A 25774-nucleotide genomic window follows, 5' to 3' on the forward strand; every position below is an offset into this window, starting at 1 on the left:
TTCATGGTAAGTCTGCCCAAGACACGCCAACAATATTATACTATTTGGGTGATTGTGGATCGCCTTACAAAATTGGTGCACTTTCTATCGACCAAGGTGAATCAGACATTGGAAAGTCTGACGGATTTGTACATCGACAAGATCGTCAGGTTACATGGAATACATGTTTTGATCATCTCAGAAAGAGATCCAAGGTTCATGTCAAAATTTGGGGGCAACTTTAGAAAGCTTTGGGAACAAAGCTTAAATTTAGTACGTTATTTCACCCACAAACAGATAGACAATCAGAGAGGACTATCCAGACCTTGGAGGATATGCTATGATCTTGTGCTTTAAAGTGGAAAGGCAACTGGAGTAAGCATCTAAAGCTAGCTGAGTTCGCCTACAACGACAACTATCATTCAAGTATCGGCATGGCTCCGTATGAGGCATTATACGGGCAACCATGTATGTCCCTGGTTTGTTAGAGTGAGGTTGGTGATCGAGCGATCGAATCACCTATAGTTCTGCAACACTACACGGATCAAGTACAGTTGATTCGTAAGATACTTCTGACCGCTTAGAGCCATCAGAAGAGTTATGCAGATTCGAAGCACCGAGAGGTCGCATTCGAAGTGAGAAACCATGTATTCGTTAGAGCATCGCCTACGAAGAGCGTGTTTCGGTTCAACAAGAAAGGGAAGTTGAGTCCAAGGTATGTAGGACATTTTCTCAATCTTGAGAGGATCGAAGGCGCAGTATATAGACTAGCACTTCCTCTTCAGTTCTCAAATATCCATGATGTTTTTAGCGTGTTGATGTTGAGAAGGTATGTACCGAAACCAACGCATGTCATTTAATACGATAAGATAAAGATTCAAAAGGATCTTACATTTGAGGAATGTTCTATTAAGATAGTAGATCGATGAGAGTGACTGCTATGACATAAGACAATCCCGCTCGTGAAAGTTCATTGGCAACACCATAGGCTCGAAGAGTGTACTTGGGAGCCTGAGGCATATATGAGAGTGAAACATCCACACCTGTTTAGTACATAACCTTAACCAAATTTTGAGGATGAATTTTTTTTAAGGGGGGTTAGATGTAATACCCATAATTTTTTGAGGAATTTTCTTGAATTTTTATATTTTTTCTTATTATATGATAAATCAAAATTTTAAATTTGGTTAGGCACTATGTTAAAGGGTTTGTACGATTTAGAAAAAAAAATTAAATATGAGAAAAATACCCCTACACGCACAAGGGTTTCATCAACCCTATTGAGTTTCAAAATTTTCAGAAATTATTTTTGAAGAATTCAAATTAACCTCTAAAAGAATATTTAAAATAAATAATTAAAATATATGGGTTTTCAAATTTTAATAGGTGACATGTAATTGAAATAAAGTCTAATTCAAATTCATTTATTGTCATTTCATGTAATTTCATATTTGAGTTTTTTTTTTAATTTTATATAATTTTATTTGATATTTATTTGGATTTTATTTAAATTAATTAAGAATTTTATTTAGTAAAATGGAAATCAAGAATTTATTAAATTTTATAATTAGGTAGGAGTCTGTAGGTGGGCTATCCCATCCTATGTGGCACTCTAATTTAAACTTTAAAATAAAAAAATAAGAAACTTGAAAATAAAGCTTGAAATAAAATTTACCAAATTACAAGGCAAGTTTTGAAAAGTCAAACTTTGTCATGTTTCAAAACACGGCCCCATAAGGGGGGCGACACCCTAGAAGAAGTTTAGTAAGGGGGTGGCTGGACCAAACCAAGAAAAAAAAAAAAGAGAAAAGGAAAGAAAGAAAGAATATATATATATATATATATATATATATATATATATATATATATATATATATATATATATATATATATATATATATATATGTATATATATATGCCAAGCAAGCAAGTTGCTATCTCAAAATTGGAAAGGGGGCCAACCCCATGGGGGTCAACCAGCCCTTGTGGCTATATACTATATAATATATATTATACACTATGATATATATTATATATTATGAACCCTAAGCTAAACAAAGATTTAAAAAAAATAATAAAAGAAAGTAGAAGGGTGAAGAAAAATGAAAAGAGGAGCCCAACTGGGATCAAGGTTTGAGATTTTCTCAACCCTTGACCTTCCCCTCAACACTATAAATGTAGAGTAGGGGCTCACGCTGCCCCCCTATTTGATCCCCTTGATTTTCCCTAAGTCTTTTTCCCCTTTTCCCAAATCTCTCTCTTCTTTTCTCATTTCCCCATACCAAAACTTTGGTGTTTTCACCCTTGGCTCAGTAAGGGAGGCATCCACGTTCATGTGAGAAGCGTAATGAGGTCGTATGTGAGGCCGTTATTCATGTTGGATGACCGGTTCGTGTTAGCAGAGTGATCTATGCACGTAGAATCAATTTTTCATCAAAAAGGTAGGGGGTCCTATGCTCTACACATAAATAGAAATTCGTGGGCATGAATTTCTTCAATTTTTTGTGAGGACAGTCCCTAAATCATGCCTCTCACACATGGGTTTGGCTTAGGGCTTTCAAAATACAGGGTAGAAAGGGGTTTTCGAAAGATTGGTTATTTATGTGGATTTCAAAGAAATAGCGATAGATGCATGTTAGAGTTTATTTTGAATCATAAGTATGAATATGCACAATTTTATTTTAAAAAAAACTAAGCAAATGAATAATGTCGCATTCATGAACTCAAAAAGTGAAAAGCGCATACGTTAAGTTGTTTGGTATCTTCGTATTCCCTAGTAGCTGGGCTCAGACACAAGGTAAAGTGTTTGAGTTCCATGTCAAAAGAAATCACTTCTTTGTCTAAGTTGATATCTATGGCCAATTTGGTTCAAGCGAATAGATCCTGAGGGGTGTTTACACCTGATGCCCTAAAGCCATCTCGTTTGGGAGTCACCAGCCCGAAAGCCTATTACATGGACTTTATAGAGAGCTTAATAGATGTTGACATTGCACATGACAGAGAAGCAGACTATACGTAAAACTATGAAAATTGAAGGTCTAGTGACTTGAGCGATTAACTCTGAGGTGTACTTAGTATATGGTGCTATAAGGTCGTCTGGCCTGGGAGTCACTGACCCAATGCTCATTACATGGGTCACGAAAACTGAAAATTTGATATAGCGCTCAACAAAAAGAAAAAAAAATTATAGAAAAATTGAAAACCTAGAAAAAGAAAAATAAAAATAAAAAGAAAGAGCTTAAAAGAAAAAGTTCTCTGAATATTGAAAAAACCTGTGCAGAAAATATATGAGTGAGGATAACTAAATAATGACATGTATATATTTAATTTTCTGAGAATAAAGCATAAATGATTATGATATTTAGAAAAGTAAAAAAAAGTTTTATTCCGTGGTGGCTTGTAAAAGACTCTAATTATGTTTTGAAAGTGTAATGGCATGAAATATTTGTAAAAACAAACTTTGTGACTTGGTTATTTTATGCATACATGAGAGAGATGTTTGTGGGTAGCATCACTGTAAACTCTCACGAGACCTTACTCGTCCACTGAGGTAACCCAGGGGGTTAAAGAGCTTGTTGCATATGCTAAATGCAACCGTGATTCCTACAAAAGTGAGTTAGGCTTTTGTTTTGATTAGCTTAGTATTTTTGCTTTTTGCTTCAGTTTGCTCGAGGACTAGCAAACGATAAGCATGGAAGAATTTGATCATGCATATATTTTATATTTTATTTATGATCCATAGAAAAATTGCATTAAAAACTCATTTTTATCTTTGGTTTTAAGAAACTGCATCGAAATAAAAAATATGGGAAAATCACCAATTTTAAAGTTTGCCCTGCATTTTTAGTATTTTATTTAATTTAAGAGTTTTTAATTTGTATTTTAATTAGATTGGGAGATTAGTTACTAATTTTAATTAGTTTAGGAAAAACCTCTTTTGAAAAACACATTTTTGAGAAAGATCTATTTTGAAAATTTTAAAAATATTACAGACTTCCATAGAAAATTGTGTTTTGACCTAATTTTTATTAGAATTTTTCTAGCATGAACCCACATTGTTCCTTCTTGAAAAAATGCAGACCTCTTCTCCCTCTTCTCTTCTCTTCCTCCTCCTCTTCGTTCCCAACCGGTTCTCCCCCATCCTCTTCTTTTCTTTCTTTTTTATTTGCCTTTCTTCTTATCTTGTCCTATTGCCGGTTCTTCTTGCCTTACTCAATAGAGGCACGCCCTGCTCAACAAAAAAACCACTTTTTCTTCTCAACTCCTCCATCGGATGCAGATCGTATGGTTTGCATCGTCTTCCCCTTCTCCGTAGTTTAGGATAATAGCACCACATGCATCGTAGTTAGTTTTTAGTTTCATCGCATATGGCATGAGTTAATCTTGTTTTATTTTCAGCATATTGCATTTTACATAATTTATTATTTAGCATCAGAAAAATATATATATATTCTATATTCTAGTTTAGTTGTTTCATGATTTGCGCATAGAATAACACTAATCTAGGTAAATTGATAGTTTTAACATAGGGTTTTCGTAGCTTTTCTTAATTTTTGACCAGTTTTAGGTTAGATCTACTTTAGAACAGTCTGCAGCGGGTTTTTTATATTCGGTGTTTTGTTTTTAGATAACGTAAATAATTTCTTTCTTTAGCCGATTTAGCTTTTGACATCGTTTTTCTGAAATTTTATTTTGTCGTCAAGTAGATTGTGTCTTTTGTGTTTAAGTTTAAGTCTGAGTTAGTTAGGTGATGTTCATTATCTGCCTTTAAGCATTGATCAAATATTAGACTAGTTTTAGTTAGTTAGATTAATTATTAGATTAGAAGAAAAAGAAAAAAATTGGTAAAGTATAGTGCAGCATTTTGTTTACAAACAGCCATATAGCATAGAGTTGCCTCCAGTCTGCATTAGTTAGTTAGGCTTCCTTTGATTTATGTTATTAGTTTTACTTTTTAAGGCAGATATGATTTCTCTTGCCTCGCGTGATTAGTTAAGTCCATAGTTTCTGAATTTTGTTTGTTCTAATTAGTAGTTCACTTTTTAGCTTTTATTCATGCATCTGTAGGTAGCATAAAGTAGATAGTTAATTTATTTTTTATTGTATTTCCAGATTTCGTTAGATTAGCTTTACCTTTCGTACAACATATAATTTATGATTAATTTAATTTAGTTAGTTATTAGTTTTTGGCTTTTAGTTAAGATTGTTAGTAGTTTGTTAAGTAATTAGTTTCTTATTAGTTAGTTTGTTTTGCTATTTTGCCATTTAGTGTTTAACTTATTAGTTAGTTCATGTTAGTTACATGTTTAGTTAGTTTGCTAATAATAGTCATATGCATGTTTTATGATTTTTCTTCATACTAACCTTTGATTTTCTCATAGTTTTCTTTCTCATTTTTGTGTTCTGTGTTTTGATTTTTACAGAAAAGTGTTTAGACATGTGATGAGCCCCTTTTCGTACCCCTGAAGAGCCCTCTAAGGTCCCTAAAATGTCCCCTCAAAAGGCCTTCAGAAAGCCCCTCAATGAGCATAATATAAACTAAATGCATGGAGAGCATAAACACAAACAAAGGACAAGAGACTCGAAGCACTGAAAACCTTTCTTTTATTTTTAGATTAGGATTTATTTTATTTTATTCAATTCATTGGGTTTGTAATAAGGCCGCTTATTCATTTGTTTAAAGTCCTCCGCAAAGGGTTACACTCGCTTTTTATTTACTCATTTAATTGATTTTTCTTTTTGACAATAAAACGTAGTTTAATTGTGTGCTTGAATATAAAGTATTTCTTGTTTCCTGAGTTCGACCCGGACTGCACCACTAGTGTGAACCAGTTTTTATTATTTGATGCACAATTTGCACAAATATTTTTATTGAAAATATATTTTTAAAATGCTTTATTGAAAAAGTTGCATCAGTAGGGTAAAAACTTCTCCCGCTCTTTGCGTCCCTCACTCGGCACTGGTGAATGGTGCCTGACCAGAATAAAGTCACCTTTTGATTGAAAGCACTGCCTGCATTGTGGCTCTGACTCTGAATTTCTGCCTATATTTGTACCCATAGTTTTGAAAACTATAACTTAAATGATTGTGCAGCATATATGAATGGCATGCATCATATAAGAAAAAAAAAGTTAATTTAAGATAAAAATTGGCTTCTGAATTGGTAAGTGCATGCATTTTTAATTGTTCAACTTTAAATGAATAACTGATAGATGTTAAATTTTGTAATTGTATACTTACATGAGATAATTGAAATACATGTTAAATTTTGTTATATTTAATTTTATTAAATACATAAAATTTTGAAGAAATTCCTGCTTATTCTAATTTATATGTTCTGTATAGTTCTACCCTTCTGAGACAAGTTTTGTCTGACCTTTTTTAATTTTAAAATGTTTTCAGGAAGTGAGTGAGTTCATATGCGATGGCAGGAGGTTGCAACAGGGACCGAGCCATGCCTTTCGCAATCTCCAAACATTTTAGATGGAGGGAAATTTTAGTTGCGCAAACACTCTGATGATTTAATTTAATTTGTTAAATGGACATTGATATTTAATTTGGACATATATAAACTTTTATTCAATTTTTGAATGTTCAATTTCAGAATTTAAGTGCATGTATGGTTCGAATGTAAACAAGAATGTAATGCGCCAAGTTTTTGTCCCGTTTGATTTTTTTGTTATAATTTTATAAAAGATTTTAAAAGTATTTCAAAAAAAAATCTATGATTTTTTGGGGATACAAAATTTAGGGCATTACAGTGGGTCATACTCACTCATAACTCATAGAAGAAGGTCTTAAACAACAAGAAGATGGTGTTGCATGAAGCAGTTTATGCAAGTATATTGTCTAACTATATTTTGATAACAAATTAATACATAAAAATGAGTGTTACTAATTATATTTTGATAATTTGGTGCAGGAAGACTTTGATTTAGATAAAGATATGTCTGAACATCAGTGGTACATGGAGAAGCAACCCTAACTATCATATTCAAGGGTGTGATAAGGTTTCTACAAGCATTATCAGAAATTTGAAAACCATGATATAGCAGAACAACATCCTCTCGAGGGAGTCAACTTTGAAATGTAAAAAGGGATTTGCACGATTTGGAGACTATTAGACGATATATATATATATATATATATATATATATATATATATATATATATATATATATATAAATATATATATATATACATAAGTAAATGAATATTTATATTTATAAATTTTTGTCTACTAATTGATCTTCTTTTGGTTAACAACGGGCGTAAAAAAATCGATGAATAGAGGAAAACATATGGTCTAACATATTAGCGGATCGTCTTTGTACCTCTAGAGGTATTATACAAGGGCAAGTTTTTTATTTTCTAAGTTTATTTTTTTCATATAGTATAGTATTAAATATGTTTGATCTAATAGATTCTTAATTTGTTATTTGTAGAATGAAATAGATGGGTAGGAACCGACGATGGGTGTGTTCTATAAAGAGATACATACCCAATAAATTGTAGGACATTCATCTGTAGAGAAAAAAAAGACACATTTGTAAGTAACTCACACTTTATAGTATCACATTCATTCATTCATTCTATTTTGTGCATTATCATTAGTTATTGATAACCAATTATTAATGACATGCGGACGAAGTTGTAATCTGTGGAGATTGAAAATTCAGCATCTTCTTTATAAGGAAGCTCGTCGATGATGCAACAAGACATCTTTGTCAAGGTCCTTAAGGAGTGGTACAAACATGTGAGGGGGTGAGTATATTTTTTCCTTCATCCAAACCATCCTACTTCAAACAAGTTTGAATTTTGCGGTTATATACTTAGTTGAAAGTGACGCAGATGGAGGTCTAACAATTAAGAGATGAAACAATGCGATAGAGAGAAGCAACTAGGAAGCTCTGAGAGGAGATGCAAGCCTTTATGGATGGGCAAAGACGGAACCCTCTGTCCTAGATCTAAATTTTTTAAACTCTTTGCTTATATGAGAAATGTATATATTTTGATGAATTAACTCTTTACTACAATTACTATAATTAAATCTTGATTTATGTGAATATTATAAGTATATTTGTTCGTTGCAGGCTTGGAGATGATAAAATGGAGTATAAGGGGTTTGTATTTGAAGTGCATTTATTGTAGGTTTGAAGATGATGTAGTGGGTTTGTATTTGAAGTATGTTTATTGCAGGCTCAGAGAGGTTGTAGGGGTTTGTATTTTTGAAGTGTACGTTTATTTTTTAAAGTGTATTTAAAAATTTTATTGAAAGTATGTTTTGTCTATATCAATAGATTGAAGTGTGTTGAATGTTTAAAAGGCAAGCTGGGGTTAGGCAGACCCCACCAATTATTATTCAATGTACCATTAGGTTTTGAACCTTTAACATCCCACCACAAGGAAACATGCACATATAGACCCTACCAACCACGCGGACGCCGTTGGTACAAATTTTTGATTTCTACTATCATCAACAAAAGAACAAAGATATGATAGTTTTAACAAGTCCAACTTGGACTATGCTCAGCTCACCATGAGTTCGAGTTGGGGTCAAGCCTAAAAGAGTTGAGTTTGAACAGTTCAAGCTTTGTTCATTTGGCTAGTTTACCAGCTCTAGGCTTAGAAGCTCCAAGGCTGGCCCAAGCTTGGTTGGTGGAGTACCAGTAATTGGACAACACATAATCTACTTTTTTCTTAAAAGAAAATCATTTAAAGGCCAACCTTTTGCCAATAATTCCAAAAATGGCTATAATTTCTGAAATTTTCATATATAGGCCAAACTTTCCTGCAAACAAACAATAGAGACTTCAGGTCAACATACTTTTGTAAAACATGATTGTTTTCTGTATTGTCCTTTGAAAACTAAAAAATACTAATTCATCCTCATCAAAAAAGCAACATTAACCAATTTCAACTCTTAATTATGAAGGTTATTATTATAATTTGGATTGTGATTTAACTGAGTTAAATGACAATAATAAATGTCGTCGGCTCTTGTCTGGCAGTTCCAGGAAAACAGAGGCCCATATTTGAAAATTAAGGAAAAATGTAGGCTCTTAAATGGAATCCCAGACCCCACCTTTTTTTCTTTTTTAAGATAGGCGAGCAAGAGGAAACCCACTATTTGGATTTGAAGTTGAAACACCACGGTTGACACAGTGTCACTTGTCCAACTCAGCTGCCACTGCTCAATGGTTGGGGCGAAGTAAAATGACATGTGGGGTCTGTTTGGGACATAACTTTGCTCTCGGTAGGGCTTGTTTGGATCTGGATCCAGATCAGGTCTGTTTGGGACCTGACATGGTTCTAATCTTCAAGGTAGGGTGTGTCCGGATCCAAATAACATAGATGTTGGTCTGGTCTGTACCCACAACTCATGTTCAGTTAGAGTATGTTTGATGTGTCGTTCCCAGCGGGATTCAGACGGAAATCTCGCTGGGAACAGCGATTTCCAACAAACGTTGGACGCGGCGGACGGCATTCCGCGAGTCCTCCGTGTCCATAATAATATGTGATTTTTGATCCACCTCTCCCCCTGTTACAGAATGAACAGGAATGAAGGGAACAAAAAAAAATGCGTGCCCGTCGATGCATCTCTCTCTCTTTCTCTCTCTCCCTCTCGCTCTTCTCCCTTTTGCTCTCTCTCTCCCTCCTTCCCTGCTTCAAACTCACCATCGTCGTCGATCAAGTCTCTCTCGCATCCACTGTCACCGAGCTCCTTCCCCACCTGCATCTCGATGCATCCGAGATCCTTCCCTACCGTTGTTGTATTCCTTCTCCACCGCACTAGGTGCATCCTCTCCCCTCTCTCTTGCTTTAAACCCTAACCGGTAAGGGTCTGCTCCCTTTTTCCTCCATTATATAAGAGACACTCACGAGAGGAAAACCACGGTAAGGGTCTCCCCCTCTCTTTCCTCCATTGTTTCTCCTCAAGCTCGCCTTCAGGATCACCGCCCCATGACCCGTATGAGGAGCACACTTACGAGTTCGTCAAGTCGTTGATAGAGAGCAATGATTTCTATTCCAAGGGTCGTCAAGTCGTTGATAGAGAGCCATGGTTTCTATTCCAAGGATTGCAATGCCCATAGAAAAGATTGACACAATTGGGATTGTTTGTAGATGGGAATCAATGGTGTTCAATTTTTTTTGGATTTATGATGTTGGGTATTGGTTAATTTGACGATGGTGGTGGTTGGTTGATCGTTTTACCAGATGGGTAGTGGAGAAACAATTGTGGGTAGTAGAGAAACAATTGTTTTTGAAGGAAACATGGAGATTGGGATGTTAGTTGGTGTTAATTGATTGAATTGTTGAATGTTGGTTCCCAAAAATTTGATGGGGTTGAAGATCAGAGAGTCCCCGGAGAATGTTGATATTGATGATAAGAGAGGAGCAAGGTTCGTTCTCCGTCTCATGAGGGGAGATTTTGCAACATATAGAATGAGATTGCTTCTGCAGTTACTGAATTGGCAAGAATCAGATTGAGGGTTCAAAAAAATTGGTTGGTGCAAAATAAGAAGCAATTGATCACTTTGAAGCAGGGAATAGAAGAGGATCAATGATTTTTTGTGTTTATTAGATGAGAGAAAATAAAAAACTATGAAAATTTGGATGGATCATCTGTCTTGCATTATACGATCGAAGTAGCAGAAAAAAAAAACTGTGGTTCTGACATTAGTGGCGAATTTCCAAAACTTCTGTCTAAATAGTATTTTGTTTATTAAAGCTTGTTTCTTTTTCTAATGTTGTTCCTTTCATTTGGTGCAATATGAGACTGTAACCAAGGAAAACGAAAATTGTATATTTTATTAGATAATTCAATGCAGTTGAAGTAGAAAACACCATGAATTGGTGATGAGCAGACATACAAAATGCAATATTGCAGTCAAATGATGAAATTGTAAGATGACCAATGCTAAGCTTATCATATAAAGAATCTGCAATGAGGACACAAACTTAAGGTGGAGTCACAAGTTATTTTTTGTTGACCAATGCTAAACCATGTTATTTTTTCATGCGGATCAACCTATAAAACGATTGCAACAAGTTATAACTACATTAAGCTGCACCTGCAGAACCTAAAAACCTCTTCTTCTCACCAAATGAAACAACACACACTAAGTGTTTCATTGATCGGGTCATCATATTTGCACATGATATTGGTTTTTAGCATGAAACATTGAGTTCCTTTGTTTGCCTTGGTTGGTCCTTTTCTTTCATTATCTACACCTACTAATGAGATTAGTTCCAGCTTGAATAACCAGTTTCTGGGAAGAGTATTTACATTTTTCTATTTAGAATGTATATTGAGTCCTTGTTAGCTCTTTCTTGTGAAGGTATCAACATTTCAATGTTCATACCCGTGTTTTTTTATCCCATCTATGATCTTATTGTTTTTTAACCATCTAATCTTGAATCTTTCAGTCTGCTTTAGATTAGTTGAGATTGTTAAATTCAATTATATGCTAGATTCAGCTTCAAGACATGCACATAACAATTTATTTTTGACCCACCTCTTAAAGCTATGGACAAACTCGTGCATCAGCAAAGTTTGATAAGGTGTCTTCAACTCAACACCTTCACAAATCACAACCACAATGTTGTCCATGTGGGCGACCCCGGCAGTGGTAACTGTACAGTGATGTTAAGCCATAACTTTTTCCTTTTCCCTCTTTTTAGGTTATCCAATTCGAGATCCATATTCGAGGCAAAAAATCATATTTAGGCCAAAAATCCAATTTGAGATCCATATTCAGAGCAAATATCCAATTTGAGATCCTTATTTGGAGCAAAATCCATATTCACGGCAAAAATACCATTCAAGGTCTATATTCGGGGCAAAAATCCAATTTCAAATCCATATTCATGGCAAAAAACCATGATTTTAGATATAATTTCGTAATTGGATCCATATTTGGGCAAAAAACTATAATAAATTTGTTAAAACATGTAAAATGGTGGACGGATGGGATCATACGATCCAAAATAAAGTAATTTGATCCATTATCCATGACTATCTAAGTTATTCGCACATTGTCATCAAACAATGGACATTTGGAACATAGCATTTGAGTACGGTCCAAACAAACGTTGGACTTGGAATAATTGTTACGGAACGAACAGAACCAATGTTCTGTTCTTTTTGTTTATTTCATCCAACCCTGGACAAGCCATCAAACATACCCTTAATGTTCTTACGCAAACAAAGCCAGAGCTGGCCCATTGTATCAGATTCAGGTCTGACCAAACCTCAATCCATCCCTAATATGGTTCAAACCAAAATTCTGGAAGGGGGCCAGTGGGTTTCAGCCCCAACAGGTTCTGGCATTGGCAGTTGACAAAGCAAAAACAATAAAAAAAAAGCAAAAAAGATAAAATAAAATTGAATTGGTATGACAAAAGACATTGCGTTTGATTGCACTGTGGAAAAGAATCTCAAATAAGGTTTCTCCAAAAATCACAAGAAAAAAGAGTAAATTTTTTCCCCCAAAATCTCCCAAGTGTCCCAGATCTTGTAAGCGTGGCACAATAGGCAGGCTTATTTCATGTATTTGTATTGTGGGTCACATTTAACTTATGTAATAAATATCAGCAATATTTCAAAAATTCAAAATTTTATGGTGATATTTCAAATTATATTCCCCCAAAACGCATTATTTTGAAATATGTTCTATACTGAAAATGTCACGATATTATGTGTCATTGCCCTTTCTTCAATGTCTATTATTTTTGTTTAATTTAGAATTTTATATACTTGCCTTTATTGCTTAAATTTTATATGTGCCAATATTTTGCCAAAAAAATATATAGTTTGTATTCTATCACAAGATTTTTCTTCACTGAGAAGCTAACCAAGATAGATTTATGGCATTTCCCCTAGCTAATTTTTGTTATTTTGGTTAAGGGAAACCCCCTGTCACCTACGAGCAGGGATTCAGAGAGCGGCCATTACAGCATTTCATGTGGGGCCTGCGCTATATAGCTGTGGGACCCATGTAATACTGTTATGTGATTGGCTACTGTCACGTACCCATGACACTTAACCGCTCCTTTGATCTGAACTCGTCACCCACACTGCATATATTATCTAGCTTTGGATTGGTAAAACTCTTGGGGGTCCCTCTTGCTCATCGTAAAATACACCCAGCTTCCACGTTGTGACAAGGGATTATGACTTTAAACAGTGGTTGTCTAATGTTAGGTGACAAACCACAGCCACCCCTAGCCAAGAAGGTGGAGCTTTTATTGGGGGTGCTTTCAATACTCTCAAATTGATGAGCTAATACCCATTTTCCTTCGGGTCCGGTCGGGTCGGGCTTGATCTGATCCGACACAAGTCCCAATTCAGGTCAGTTGAAGCAAGACGTAATGTAAATCTTGTCTTAGTGTGAAGGCTATGAATGAGAGATAGGCGACCAAATGGAACGGCGCAACAAATATGTATTGCAAATGCCATTTATGAAGAACCCAAGTAGGCAAAGATGTCACAGAACAACACCTTTCTAGGCCACTCGGTTCTCCAGAGCAACACTTTTAATTCCCTAGCTGGTTATTTTTCTTTTCCCCACATTGATCAATTGCATGAACTTTGTGCATTAAGATCATAACTTTACATGATCAAGACAAACAATACTTCCCACTTATAATTAGGAACCAATTGCACCAAGGAATCAGGTTTTACACCCTACTTTACCAAATAGCAAAACCACCCTTGACCTAGTTTAGATCACCTTCTTAGCATACCAATGCATTCTTCATCAGCTTGAGTTGAACAGTTAATATGTAGAATTACAATTAGGGTTGTCAACAGGTCGGATCTATGTCGGGATCAACCTGACCCGAATCTAAATTTCTAGATGTCGACCTAAAATACCAAGGTGCATAATATTCTGAATATTGTTGGTCGACAAAATACTCAAGTTTAATCGTATATCAGACACGTGACACAACCCAAGTATTTTTACACAAGTAAAAATGCAATTTTCGAATAATTTTAATTTATAGGGTCAGGTTTGTGCTCTCATTTTCTCAACCCGGATATAACCCCAACCAGACTTTATATTATCTTGGGCAGGTTTAGGTGCACACTAATGGGTTGGAGTTAAATGCTGCGCTGATGAGAGTCCAAACCCTAAATAGCAAGCCTTTGGTTCATATGGAGTAACTCTACCGTATGATTAGGTGCAAGGATATACCGTGGCCATGTGACCCTTAATATTTTGAACATGGACCATTGTTGGGTAGATGATTGCAATATTATAAATACTGGATGGTGATGTAAGAAGGTGCAAGGCTACTATGATGGCAAGGCACCTCTCCCTTAATACTCGTTTTACAGGAAAATTTATTGGCACAAGTCATGAGGGACCACAATGAGCACAAAATACCAAAATAAATATGAAAATCACCACACTTTCTAGAGGTGACATCTTGCACTCATAAATGATTAAACTATATCCTTCGATCCCCAACTTCAAAAATCACAGGAAATATGGCCAAGTTCAATAAAATAGACAATTAACATTGTTTTCATGTTTTAAACACTAGCTAGCTATAGGTTCAATTCATCAAGAAATTAGGGTCTAGCCTCAACATACTAATTAAATATGCAACCCTTACTCTTTAAAGGTCCTACACATCTCAAGGCTAAACATAGGTTAATTAATGAGTAATTAATGAATAAGGGTTGCCCAACAATCACTTTATCACTTTTTTTTCCTATCAATTACAAGCTATGCTTAGCCTTAGGTCTTGTGGAGTTGCGGACCCAATTGATTAGTGCAAGCATCAAGATGTTAGAAGGCCTTAGAAATCACGGGCATAGTTGCCCTCGTTCTCTCTATTTTTTTGTGTGTTTTTCATGCCATTATTTATTTTCTCCGCTTCTTACTTGTTTTTCTCTAGTTTCTTATTTTGCATATCTCATGCTTAGACAATAGCTTCCAAAATGAATCTCCCCGCATACTTTATACTACTTTTTAATGCTCGTTTCTCTGCTTTTGCATTGCTTCTCGTATCCATTTTGGTTTCTAGTAACTGTAGTCACATTCTGTTTTAAGACTATTAACATGACCACTCTTCTTGCCATCAAACCTGCAACAAGTATAAAGCAGCTCTGTGAAGAGCCATTACAGTCTCTAAGAATTTACCATTATACAGTGGAGCCACTTAGCAATAGATTTCTACTCACTAAGGGTGTCATTGGTTAGATCACATGAGATTCACTTCCTAATACACTTTAGAAAGTGAATTGCATTTGAACAGTACTCCAAAAGCAACCAAATATAAAATTTGTTTGACACAAAACTTCAAAAACAAGCATCATAAAAATGAGTTGGCACAAAGCTCAAAAGTGAGATTTAGAAAGTAAGATTGAATTTCTTGAAATTGAATCTCCCTTAACCAAACGTACCTTACAAGAGAAAAAAAAAAAGCAAAACAAAAGGCCATACTTACCTTAGATATGACTTTTAAATAGTTTGATTTACATAGTTAAGTGATTCACGTAGTTTGCAGGTGTCTTAATGAATGACACGTGTAAGTACATCATTTGGGTTGCAATCTAAAGGAAGGATTGGTGGCTTGGCACTGAGGGTGTGAAGGGTGAGTTATTGTGAAAGTTCCACACCCCCCCCCCCCCCTTCACCATATGACCAAGCTGTCCTTATGTGTGTTCCCCCCTCTGCACTCTGCAGTATGTTATTTCCTCCATTTGGTTAAAGGCTTGCGTGCTGAAAATGAGTGGAAGAAATGTGCAGAGTGGTTGATGTTGATATCTACCCGTTTGAAACTTTGTGAGATGAATAGGAGTAAAGTCCTCAACAGAAACTCGCATGGGAACAACTTTATTGTTATTTATTTTATGACCAAGTTAAAAAGATAAGGCAACCTAAACTGTAGAGCTCATGCTACAGCTCGGCTCAGACTTAGTTGAACAAGACATGTAATCTTAGTCGGCTAGAGACTTGGTCAAGTTTAACATAATGATATATACTACATCCATAAGAACACTAATCTATATAGACAGTTGTACATTAATTCTATATATATGCATACATATATCACTATATAGAGTAGGGTGTCAACTGGTCGGGTTTGGTTCTGACCCAGGTGGAACCAGACCTGGCTTCCATTTTTGGGTATGGAATTGGATCCAGACCTAGGTCTAAGCAGACCCACCATAAGAGAAACCATACCCAGATAAGAGTGAACCAGAGCCAGGCCATGCCCGGTAAAATAATAGTTTTTATCATTTTTACATTAAAAATTTGCAGGTCTTAATCGGAACTCGGGTTGGGTCCAGGTCTAGTATAAATTGTCACAAACTATACCCGGCTTCATGTATTAATCAGACCTTCAGGTCCGCATCCGGGTCTTAATCAGGTCTTCTTATATATCACCATACCCGGACCCTATAGGGTTTGATATGGGTCGGGTCCAGGTAAACCCAACCCGTTGACACCCCTAATATAAACTGATGCAAATATGCTAAATGGGTTTTCCTATTTTTTTTTTTTTAGCAATCTGACCCTATAGATGTGTCCGACGTATTTGATTTACTAAGAACGATGGCAGGATCATGTGTTCTGATCAATGAAAACCAACATATGAAGCCTCAAATTTTTACAAAGATTTTGGACCATTGATTTTTCAAACCTTATAAAAATCCACCCATGTGTCAACTCCAAGAGTTGATCCTTATAAAGTAGTGTACGTAGATCACATATGTAGGGTCATAATTTAAAAATAAAACGGAAAAAGCCTGTGAACATCATTTAGCATGTTTGTGTCACACACACACACACACACACACACACATATATATATATATATATATGAGATAGTTATGTTATCTCTGCAGTTAAAGCTTGGATTCTACAAAAGCCAAGGTTTGGCCCTTCTCTCATGGGGCAGCCTTGTGAGCTAAGCTTGCTAGACTGGATTTGAATAGGGCGGAGCACCAAAACTATTTTAAACAGAGATTCGTGGAAAATGTACACATGATAACATTTGTTTGATCACATCTGCGCAGAGAGAAAAAACTTAAATTCCATTTATTCACTCAATTATCAATTTCATTTATTGCTCAAGCCATCAACTTTGACAGCCAGCTTTATTCGCTCTTGCTCTAATTAAATCCTACTCTTCCCAATTCATTACTATTACTGTTCCTTTTTTTTGTGAAATTACTATTACTATTATTATTACTATGTATATACATCGCATTAATTGGTTTGCCGCGTTGATTTATAGATTCTTTAGAATCCCACAAAACTACCATGCTTGGAGAAGATTTCCCCCCAATTTTACAGGTTTTAAAGTTTTTTTTTTCACCTGGTTTTTCTTGATTGGCCAATTCCAGCATACATTTTCGCGAGTTATTGTGTCTATACAGCAGTGATGTTTTAGAGAGAATAACATAGTAACTGTCAAATTTAATCACCTCCACATTTCTCATTTGATAAACAAGTCGGTAATTTCTGGATTCCAGTGAGAAAGGAGTGAATGAGAAAATAAAGTACTCATCACAGCAAAAATTTAGCTACCATATTTAAGCAAGGGGTGTCATAAGTTAACCTCTTAATGATAGTACGTACATTGGCAGGTGCCAGCATTGATTCCTAAGGCTAATGCTTCAAACAGGGGTAGGTGAGTTTGCTTTGCAACACACGGATGGACTGTACTATACTAGTCTCCACCGAAAGATCTAGTCTGTCTAAAGGACTGTTTCCACCTTTACACCCCTTTTAGGGTCTCTGCTACTTGATGAATCGACAGTAAGTGTTATGGTTGTAACTGTAAACTTCTGGTACCTTAACTAGAACCCGATCCCATAAGTCTGGTCCAGTGGCTCACTGATTTGGAACCCTAGGCTCATTAAGTAGAGCCCAAAGCTACACTAGCTAGGAAACCAAGATGTGGTTGAGTCCAATGCATGTTCTGTTATTTTTGCATTACATTATAGCATAGCATACTCTATGGACTTGGTGTGTAACCTTATTAGTGTGTGCATATGCCCAAAATATGGTTCCACTTGTTAATTTGGGTAGTTGATATCCAAGTCCCAAAGGCAAAAAAGGGGGGAACAATTTTTCACGACCCAACCAACCAAGGCGCCGAGCCACACAACCAAGCCAAGCGGCTCAAGACGAAAAGCTCAAAAAGAAAGCAAAGCCAAGCTCAAGCCACAAGCCACAAGCCGCAAGCCGCATAAAAAAGTAGGCATGATGAATGAATTTAGGCGTTGGTTTCAACTACTCGGACCTTCCTGCCATAATTTAAACACTTCCCTAAAAACCCAACAAAAACCCCAAAAATTGTGGCCCATCCTACAAGCTTAAAACCCATCATCATAGACCATCTTAATCACTCATGGCCACCTTCATCCCTCTCATTTAAATCCCCCCTACTCACCCTTCTCTTCTCCCACTATCAATCCCCCAACATCCCTCCCTCCCCTAGCCACCATGGCCTCCACCAAACCTCGCCATTTCGAGCCCATCTCTAGGTGCAGCTCAAAGAACCGAGCCAACCAAACCGTTGCAGCAGACCTAGATGGCACCCTCCTGATATCTCGCAGTGCCTTCCCTTACTACATGCTGGTTGCACTAGAGGGTGGGAGCCTTCTAAGGGGCATCTTTCTTCTCCTCAGTGTTCCCTTGGCCTACTTCACCTACATCTTTGTGTCTGAGACCCTCTGCATAGAGATCCTTACGTTCATTGCCTTTGCTGGGCTCAAGGTACGTGACATAGAGATGGTCTCAAGGGCAGTACTGCCCAAGTTCTATGCAGAGGATGTGCACCCTGAGACTTGGAAGGTGTTCAGCTCGTTCGGCAAGCGGTACATAGTCACGGCCAACCCGAGGATCATGGTCGAGCCCTTTGTCAAGAACTACCTGGGTGTGGACAAGGTGCTAGGCACCGAGCTGGAGGTGACCAAGTCGGGCCGCGCCACTGGGTTTGTCAAGCGCCCCGGCGTGCTCGTCGGGAAGCTCAAGCGGGAGGCCGTCGAGTGCGAATTCGGCGAGAATGCACCGGATTTGGGTATCGGAGATCGCGAGACCGATCACGATTTCATGTCGGTCTGCAAGGTTGGCAATCCTTGAACTTTATTCACTTCTAGATCAGTAAAAAAGTTTTTTAACTTGTGCTTAGTAATGTTATACAAGATCATGATTTTCTTGGACTTTAGAAGTTCCTGATATTACATGCTGGAGCGCTGAAAATTCAGAAAGCTTGAAACTTACTGCTTGGTCCTTTGATTGATGTTGAGAGCAATCATGATGATATATCCTGGATTTTCAGCATTCTTACTTAGCAGTATCTGCAGTAGGAAATTCCAAATTCCAGGAAATTCTGTATATTTAGGATAAGCAAGAGTCCATTTAACTCTTGGCAACTGCAACACAATACGGTCAACAAAGTCTACGTGCCTTTGTTTACTGCGACAAAGCTTGCTCCTGGAAAGAAGTGGAGTGCTTTCCTTATCCTGGCAATTCAGAGATGCCAATTAATGCCAATTAGATTTTTGGCTCTCTCTCTCTCTCTGTATATATATATATATATATATATATATATATATATATATATGTGTGTGTGTGTGTGTGTGTGTGTGTGTGTGTGTTAAATGCACACTCATGTGCACCTACATCAGACCTGGTCAACAGCCTCTCTTTTGTACAATCTGACAACATGAGATGCGTTCACAAGTTTGTTTGGTGATCACAACTTGGATCATGATTTTTTTGAGTTGTATATTTAAATTCATATCGCTGACCCCAATTGTTTTGGGATGAAGGCGTAGTTGTTGTTGTTGTTGTTGTTGTATATTTAAAACATTGTGAGTTGTTGGTTTTTCAAGCCTTTGAAAACCTGTTTTATACAACGATGCAAAATCCCCTTTTTTTTTTTTAGACAAACGCCCACTGAAGGCTTTTTCTGATCACCTAATTCTTTGGTTGGATGGACGTGAGTGGGTGCACAATTATGAAATTTTAACATTATATATATATAATTTAATTGTCGTAGTATTTACTGCTTTTAATGAATTTCTTTGTTGGTCTGCAGTCAGGCCAAAAAAATATTGACACTATCTTACATGAGCAATCAAAATCCAAAATCATATATATGGTCTCTGATATCTCTTACCCCAATTATGTTGTTTTCCTCTTTATGATATGCTGAGGAGAACAAAAGCACTAGTAGTGATATGGATTGGTGCTTTTGTGCAGCTAATCATTCTAGCAGTTGTGAGTAGGGATGCAAACTGTTCGAATCCAGAACAGCTAAATACATGGAGATTCGGATCGGAATTGGATTCGAAACAGCCAAAAATTGCAAAACCTTCATACTGGATCCGACCCATTTGCATCTCTAGTTGTAAGTTTGTGACCATTCTCTATTGCATAAGACACTAGGAAAACACTGAACAGAAAGTTCCCTTCTGAAATGTTGATCTTTTTTTTTCGATAACCGGAATAAACCATCATTTTGGTTTGGACTTTCCATTACAGGCTGAGAGGTGTCATGTTGATTGTGGCCTTGTTTCGGTGTCTGCGGGGGTAAAACTCTACTAAATATTTAAAATTTGAAGTATTTTACTTGCGCTATTCTGCGCACACTTATCTGGTGAGATTTTACAGTTTTCTGGTCGACAGCCGTGACTTTTTCACATGATTTGTGGTCCTACCCTTCTCTTGTTTGCTGCAACTTTTTTTCTCCTTTGTATTGCACTCAATGGCTCCCCATTTAAACTTTAAAAACCCAAAAATAAACAGAAAATTAAAACTTTTAATTTCATCAGTTGCTGGTCTGTTTCTGTCCTTGACTGAAAATAAAGGTACTGTTTGATAATCATGCAGACAGCTTGGCAAGATAAGGGCTGGAATTAATAAGGCCCATTGATTTCCTGTGTGATACACAGTACTCACAGTTGTTGAACAAACGTATTAACTTCTTTTTGGCTACGCAAGCTGGCCTTCTGTACCCTCATTAATGCCAAAAAAACAGTAGTCAAAGTTCAAAAAGTGAAAAAACGCTTCAGGTTCCAATAAAATGTTTGCTGTTTGGAACTTTGGAGTTCTTAATTTTTCAGTGGAGACTATTTTTTTTAATAGTGTTAGTTGTGTGCTGAGTTAATTGTCTGACACCCTATTTTTCAGTGTCCCATTTGATTGACTTCAGATGGCAGATTGAAAGATAGATAAAATAGATAGTTGCAACTTCAGCTTATCAACCCTCAACCACCAACCCATGTCATCACTCAATCCATTTCCAAGGTAGATGGCCATCAGTTGTTGATATTAAATTAATAACGTAATTAGCTGCACTAAAAACATTCTTTCTGGTGACTTCTTGTCTTTGCAGAACAAATAGGACACGCAAGCATAAAATCTGGAGTTAGAATACCCATTACAAAGTCTCTTTTTATTACCATATAAATTTTTTATTAGCTCCTACAAAGTACAAAGGCTTATCATTCCCAAATTTCATGTAAAATGAAAAAGAGTTTATTCACATTTGGTGTTTTTTTGTTCCTGAACATATTTTTCATAAAGGTAGTTGGCTGTCACTAAAATGATTTGGGTGGAATAACCTTCCCCATTAGCTGCAAATACCCATTTCATTTGAAGGGTTATTTACAAAAATATGCCTTGTTTATCTTATAATTCAAATTCACACCTCAATAAATTATAACTCAAAATAATACCTAGTTTTATCTTCAGTTACTCAAATTCGTACCTCCGGTAACTGTTCTTCTTTTAATCATAGTTAAATTCAACACTGTACTTAGTTTTACTCTCATTAAATATGCTTTTCTTTGCCCATCTTATCCTTATTTAATCTTAAGGGTAAATTTGAGTTTCTCTAATGGTACAATCATAAAATGTGAATAAAAATAATAAAAAGGCCAACTTAGGAACCGGACACAGGTATATTTTTGGTTAATCATAAATTAAATGAGGGCCCACAAGGGCTCTTCACACTTGCTAGCTGGGTCGGCTTAAGGCTTTCAAGATGAAGGAGGTCAAAAATTCAATACCTAGGATATGCATCCTTTGCCACAAATCCTAAGCCAATGGAGTTTTACACTGGGCACCGACTAGGTCTGTGGTCAATGTGATACCTGTTGGCCTGTTTCGGCACATCAAAACCATAGCAGTGGTTTCTCTATGTTAAATAAAAAATAAAATAAAATAAATGTGGTATGAATTTGAATTACCCAATTTTTAAGGTATGAATCTGAATTACAAAAAAAGTTGGTATGTTTTTCTAAGTAACTTGAAAACCAATACCTCTTAGATGCTTACCTGTCACATTCAAACTGAACACCTTTCTGTTCTGCATGAAACACCATCTTCACCATACTTCAATTTTATCATTCTCTCTGCAGGAAGCCTACATGGTGACTGTCACAAAATGTGAGCCAGTACCAAGGAACAAGCTACCCAGCCCAATAGTTCTACACGATGGCCGACTAGTCCAGAGACCAACTCCCTTGGTAGCTCTTGTAACCTTCCTTTGGATGCCAATTGGCTTCATACTTGCCCTCATGAGGGTCTACCTCAACCTTCCACTGCCAGAAAGAATTGTACGCCACATGTACAGGATCCTTGGCATCAATCTCGTAGTTAAAGGGAACCCTCCCCCTCCTCCAAAGAAAGGAGAGAGTGGTGTCCTCCTTGTATGTGACCACAGAACAGTCCTTGATCCTGTAGTTATAGCAGTTGCCTTGGGAAGAAAGATCAGCTGTGTTCATTACAGTATCAGCAAACTCACCGAGTTCATCTCACCAATTAAGGCTGTTGCTCTGTCAAGGGACCGTGAGATGGATGCTGCAAACTTAAAGAGGCTGCTTGTGGAGGGTGACCAGATTGTCATATGCCCTGAAGGAACCACTTGCAGAGAACCATTCCTTCTGAGGTTCAGTGCAATGTTTGCTGAATTAACAGACAGAATTGTGCCGGTAGCCATTAACACGAAGCAGAGCATGTTCCACGGGACGACCGTTCGTGGCTGGAAGGCGTTCGATCCCTACTTCTTCTTCATGAATCCGATGCCAACTTATGAGATCACCTTCCTGAATCAACTCCCACCTGAGATCACCTGCAAAGGTGGCAAGTCTGCAATTGAAGTCGCCAACTACATTCAGAGGGTTATTGCAGGAACACTGGGGTTTGAGTGTACTAACTTCACCAGGAAAGACAAGTATGGGATGTTGGCAGGAACTGATGGCAGTGTGAAGTCTAAGGAGGAGAAGGCCTAAAACAATAAGGAATACATGGGAAAATTTGTTGGTCTGGTTGAGATTTAATTTTCATTATTTGTCGACTCAAATCTAGTTGGGACATGCATTCATATATTAATATATGTTATTTCTATGTTCCGCCACTGTGGTATTGAACTTGATGGCTTTCAGGTTAAATAAGCACCGGAATTCTTCTATGAAAATGTTAGAAGTTCGGATGGTCATATTTTAATATACGGTTCATTTCTTCTAGGAGTGAGATAGCAGAAAGCTTGTGATATTCTAAGTATTTGTCAAGTCTCGTGAAAGTCCATGAAATTCGCCAAATTCACAAGAAAATGTTTCTGTTTCAAATTTTGGTTTCTATTTTTTTTTTTTACATTGACATATTGCACTGAGACCTCTAATGGCTCTTGTGAGAAAGGTTGATATTGATAAGGATAACAATCGAGCAGTTACAACCGAATGAGATAAGGATAAAAAAACACTCTAAAGAAGTCTCTCTCAAAAAGAAACTACTGCGTCAAATGTGAAAGGAAGTTGGACTCCTTCCATAATGGTTGATCTCATCTTTTGGATAAACCAAAGGAGTTAACGTAAGATCAGAATTATCATTTTTTATAATATTATTTTTGTATTTATCAGTTTTGATAATTGTTATCGTGATATCAAAAATGTGTATTTCAGAACTATTGTAACAAAATTATGTTTATATAATAGAGTGCTTGATCCTCACAGTAGACAAGATAATGATTATTGAGTTTGTCTATCAAGTTTATAGTTTTTTCATGGTATCAAAGATACTAAGCTCAAACGAGTGTTCAATGGCCTCCTCATCATCCCTTTCTTTTCCCATGACCCAGTGAAATGCTATCGCAAGTCTTGTTTCAATAAAATTAAACTGGGACAATTATTTACTGTGGAGATCTCAACTCGAATCGGTCATGATCAACCAAGATCTCCTCAAGTTCGTGGATGACTTCTCACCTCAACCAAATCAATTCATTGTTGCGTCAGATTGAGGTAAAATAGAGAATCCTACTTGGGTTTGTTCTGATCAACTGGCTCTCAGCTGGATCAAGGTGACTATTTTAGAGTTTGTTCTTGGTTAAATTATGTGAACAAGAACAACATGTGAAGCCTGACTTGTTCTGGAAAAAAATATATGGGTCTCAATCTTCTTTGAGACTCATGATTTTGAAGAAAGACTTGACCTTCATCAAGAAAGAGAATATGGATATGTTGTTACATCTACACTGTATAAATTTTTTAGCTAATTCTCTTGTTGCTGCCACCCACCCCGTAGATGATGAGGAACTAGTTCAGATAACCTTGAATGGTCTCCCTCTTGAGTATGAGAGTTTTGTGACCTCAATCATCATGAATTCGGCCCCTTATGCCTTTACAAATCTGTATGATCTTCTTTTTAATCAAGAAAATGTGTGCTCCTGATCCAAACCCAGCCCATTGAAATGCTCGAAATTCAGCATACTATTTTTACCGCCTTCAAAGATCGCGGTTGCAAACGCAGATTTTATAGAGGTTGTGGCAAGGGCCAAGGGAGAAATTCTTCTCAAAATTCGCCTAATAGCACTTCGGTTACACAAAATCAAGGAGGTTGTGGGGCACTTATTTGTCAATACTATAAAAAATGAGATTATATTGCCAAAAATTGTTGGGATATACCTAAAGCCTTTTCTGCAATGTCCCTTCAGTAATCTACTGATGACTATTGGTATCTTGACACTGGTGCTACAAATCATCTCATCATGAATGACCAGCAACTCGCCAATAAATCTCAGTATTATAGAGGTGAGACAATCATGGCTCGCAATGGTAAGATGCTTCTCATCTCTCACACTGATAATCTTGTTCTGAAATCATATGGCTCTACCTTTGATTTAAAAAATGTTCTTCATGTTCTTGATATCGTGAAGAACCTTTTATCTGTGAGCTAATTTACTAAAGATAATGATTATATTTTTTAATTCATGTCCTTTAAATTCCTTGTTAAGGACCGACAGATAGGCAAGATCCGTCTCAGGGGACCGAAATCCAGTGCGAAAGTTTTATCCAATCAAAATTCATGACCATATAAAAGTGACGTCTTATGCAAGAAAAGTGGCATCCTTTGATCTTTGGCATCAACGTCTCAGACATACAAATAAGAAGATAGTTTATATTTCTTAAATTTCAGTCATGCAATTTCTGTTAATAAGAACAAAAAAATAAATGTGTGTGAGAGTTGTCTTGTTAAAAAAGCTCACAAACTTTCTTTTGGCCACTCTCTCTCTCTCATCCACAACATCACTTCTTGAACTTCACAATGTTGATGTCTGGGGACCCACTCCAGTTTCTTCCAGAAAATGGTTTTATTTTTATCTACTTATCACGGATGACTTTACTCATTCTTTATGGCTTTTTTCAATGCATGTTAATTAAGTCTCGAGTGTTTGAGTGTTTCAAGACTTTCAAGCATGTAACTGAAAAGCAATTTCAACTCTCTGTCTGATCTTTTCAATCTGATAATGGAGGTGAATT

At 36.5% G+C, this 25774-nt stretch overlaps 1 protein-coding gene across 1 annotated transcript; it reads left to right on the forward strand.

Moving 5' to 3' along the window:
- The first annotated feature begins 18433 nt into the window (after positions 1-18433).
- LOC149821496 (glycerol-3-phosphate 2-O-acyltransferase 6-like) lies at positions 18434-23457 on the forward strand. Its single transcript, XM_089982677.1, has 2 exons — positions 18434-19076; positions 22379-23457. The coding sequence occupies exons 1-2, from the start codon at positions 18453-18455 to the stop codon at positions 23249-23251; spliced, it is 1497 nt and encodes a 498-aa protein (XP_089838803.1). The 5' UTR covers positions 18434-18452; the 3' UTR covers positions 23252-23457.
- The last annotated feature ends 2317 nt before the right edge of the window (positions 23458-25774 follow it).

This window comes from Nuphar pumila, chromosome 12, assembly GCF_984573655.1.
Source record: "Nuphar pumila chromosome 12, dmNupPumi1.hap1.1, whole genome shotgun sequence".
NCBI classification, from domain to species: Eukaryota; Viridiplantae; Streptophyta; class Magnoliopsida; order Nymphaeales; family Nymphaeaceae; genus Nuphar; species Nuphar pumila.

What these genes read in the sequence shown, in the direction of transcription:
- LOC149821496 (XM_089982677.1), top strand. Translation starts at nt 18,453, where the DNA reads ATGGCCTCCACCAAACCTCGCCATTTCGAGCCCATCTCTAGGTGCAGC. An exon ending in ATTTCATGTCGGTCTGCAAG is followed by an intron (nt 19,077 to 22,378) that starts GTTGGCAATCCT and finishes TTCTCTCTGCAG; the next exon opens with GAAGCCTACATGGTGACTGT.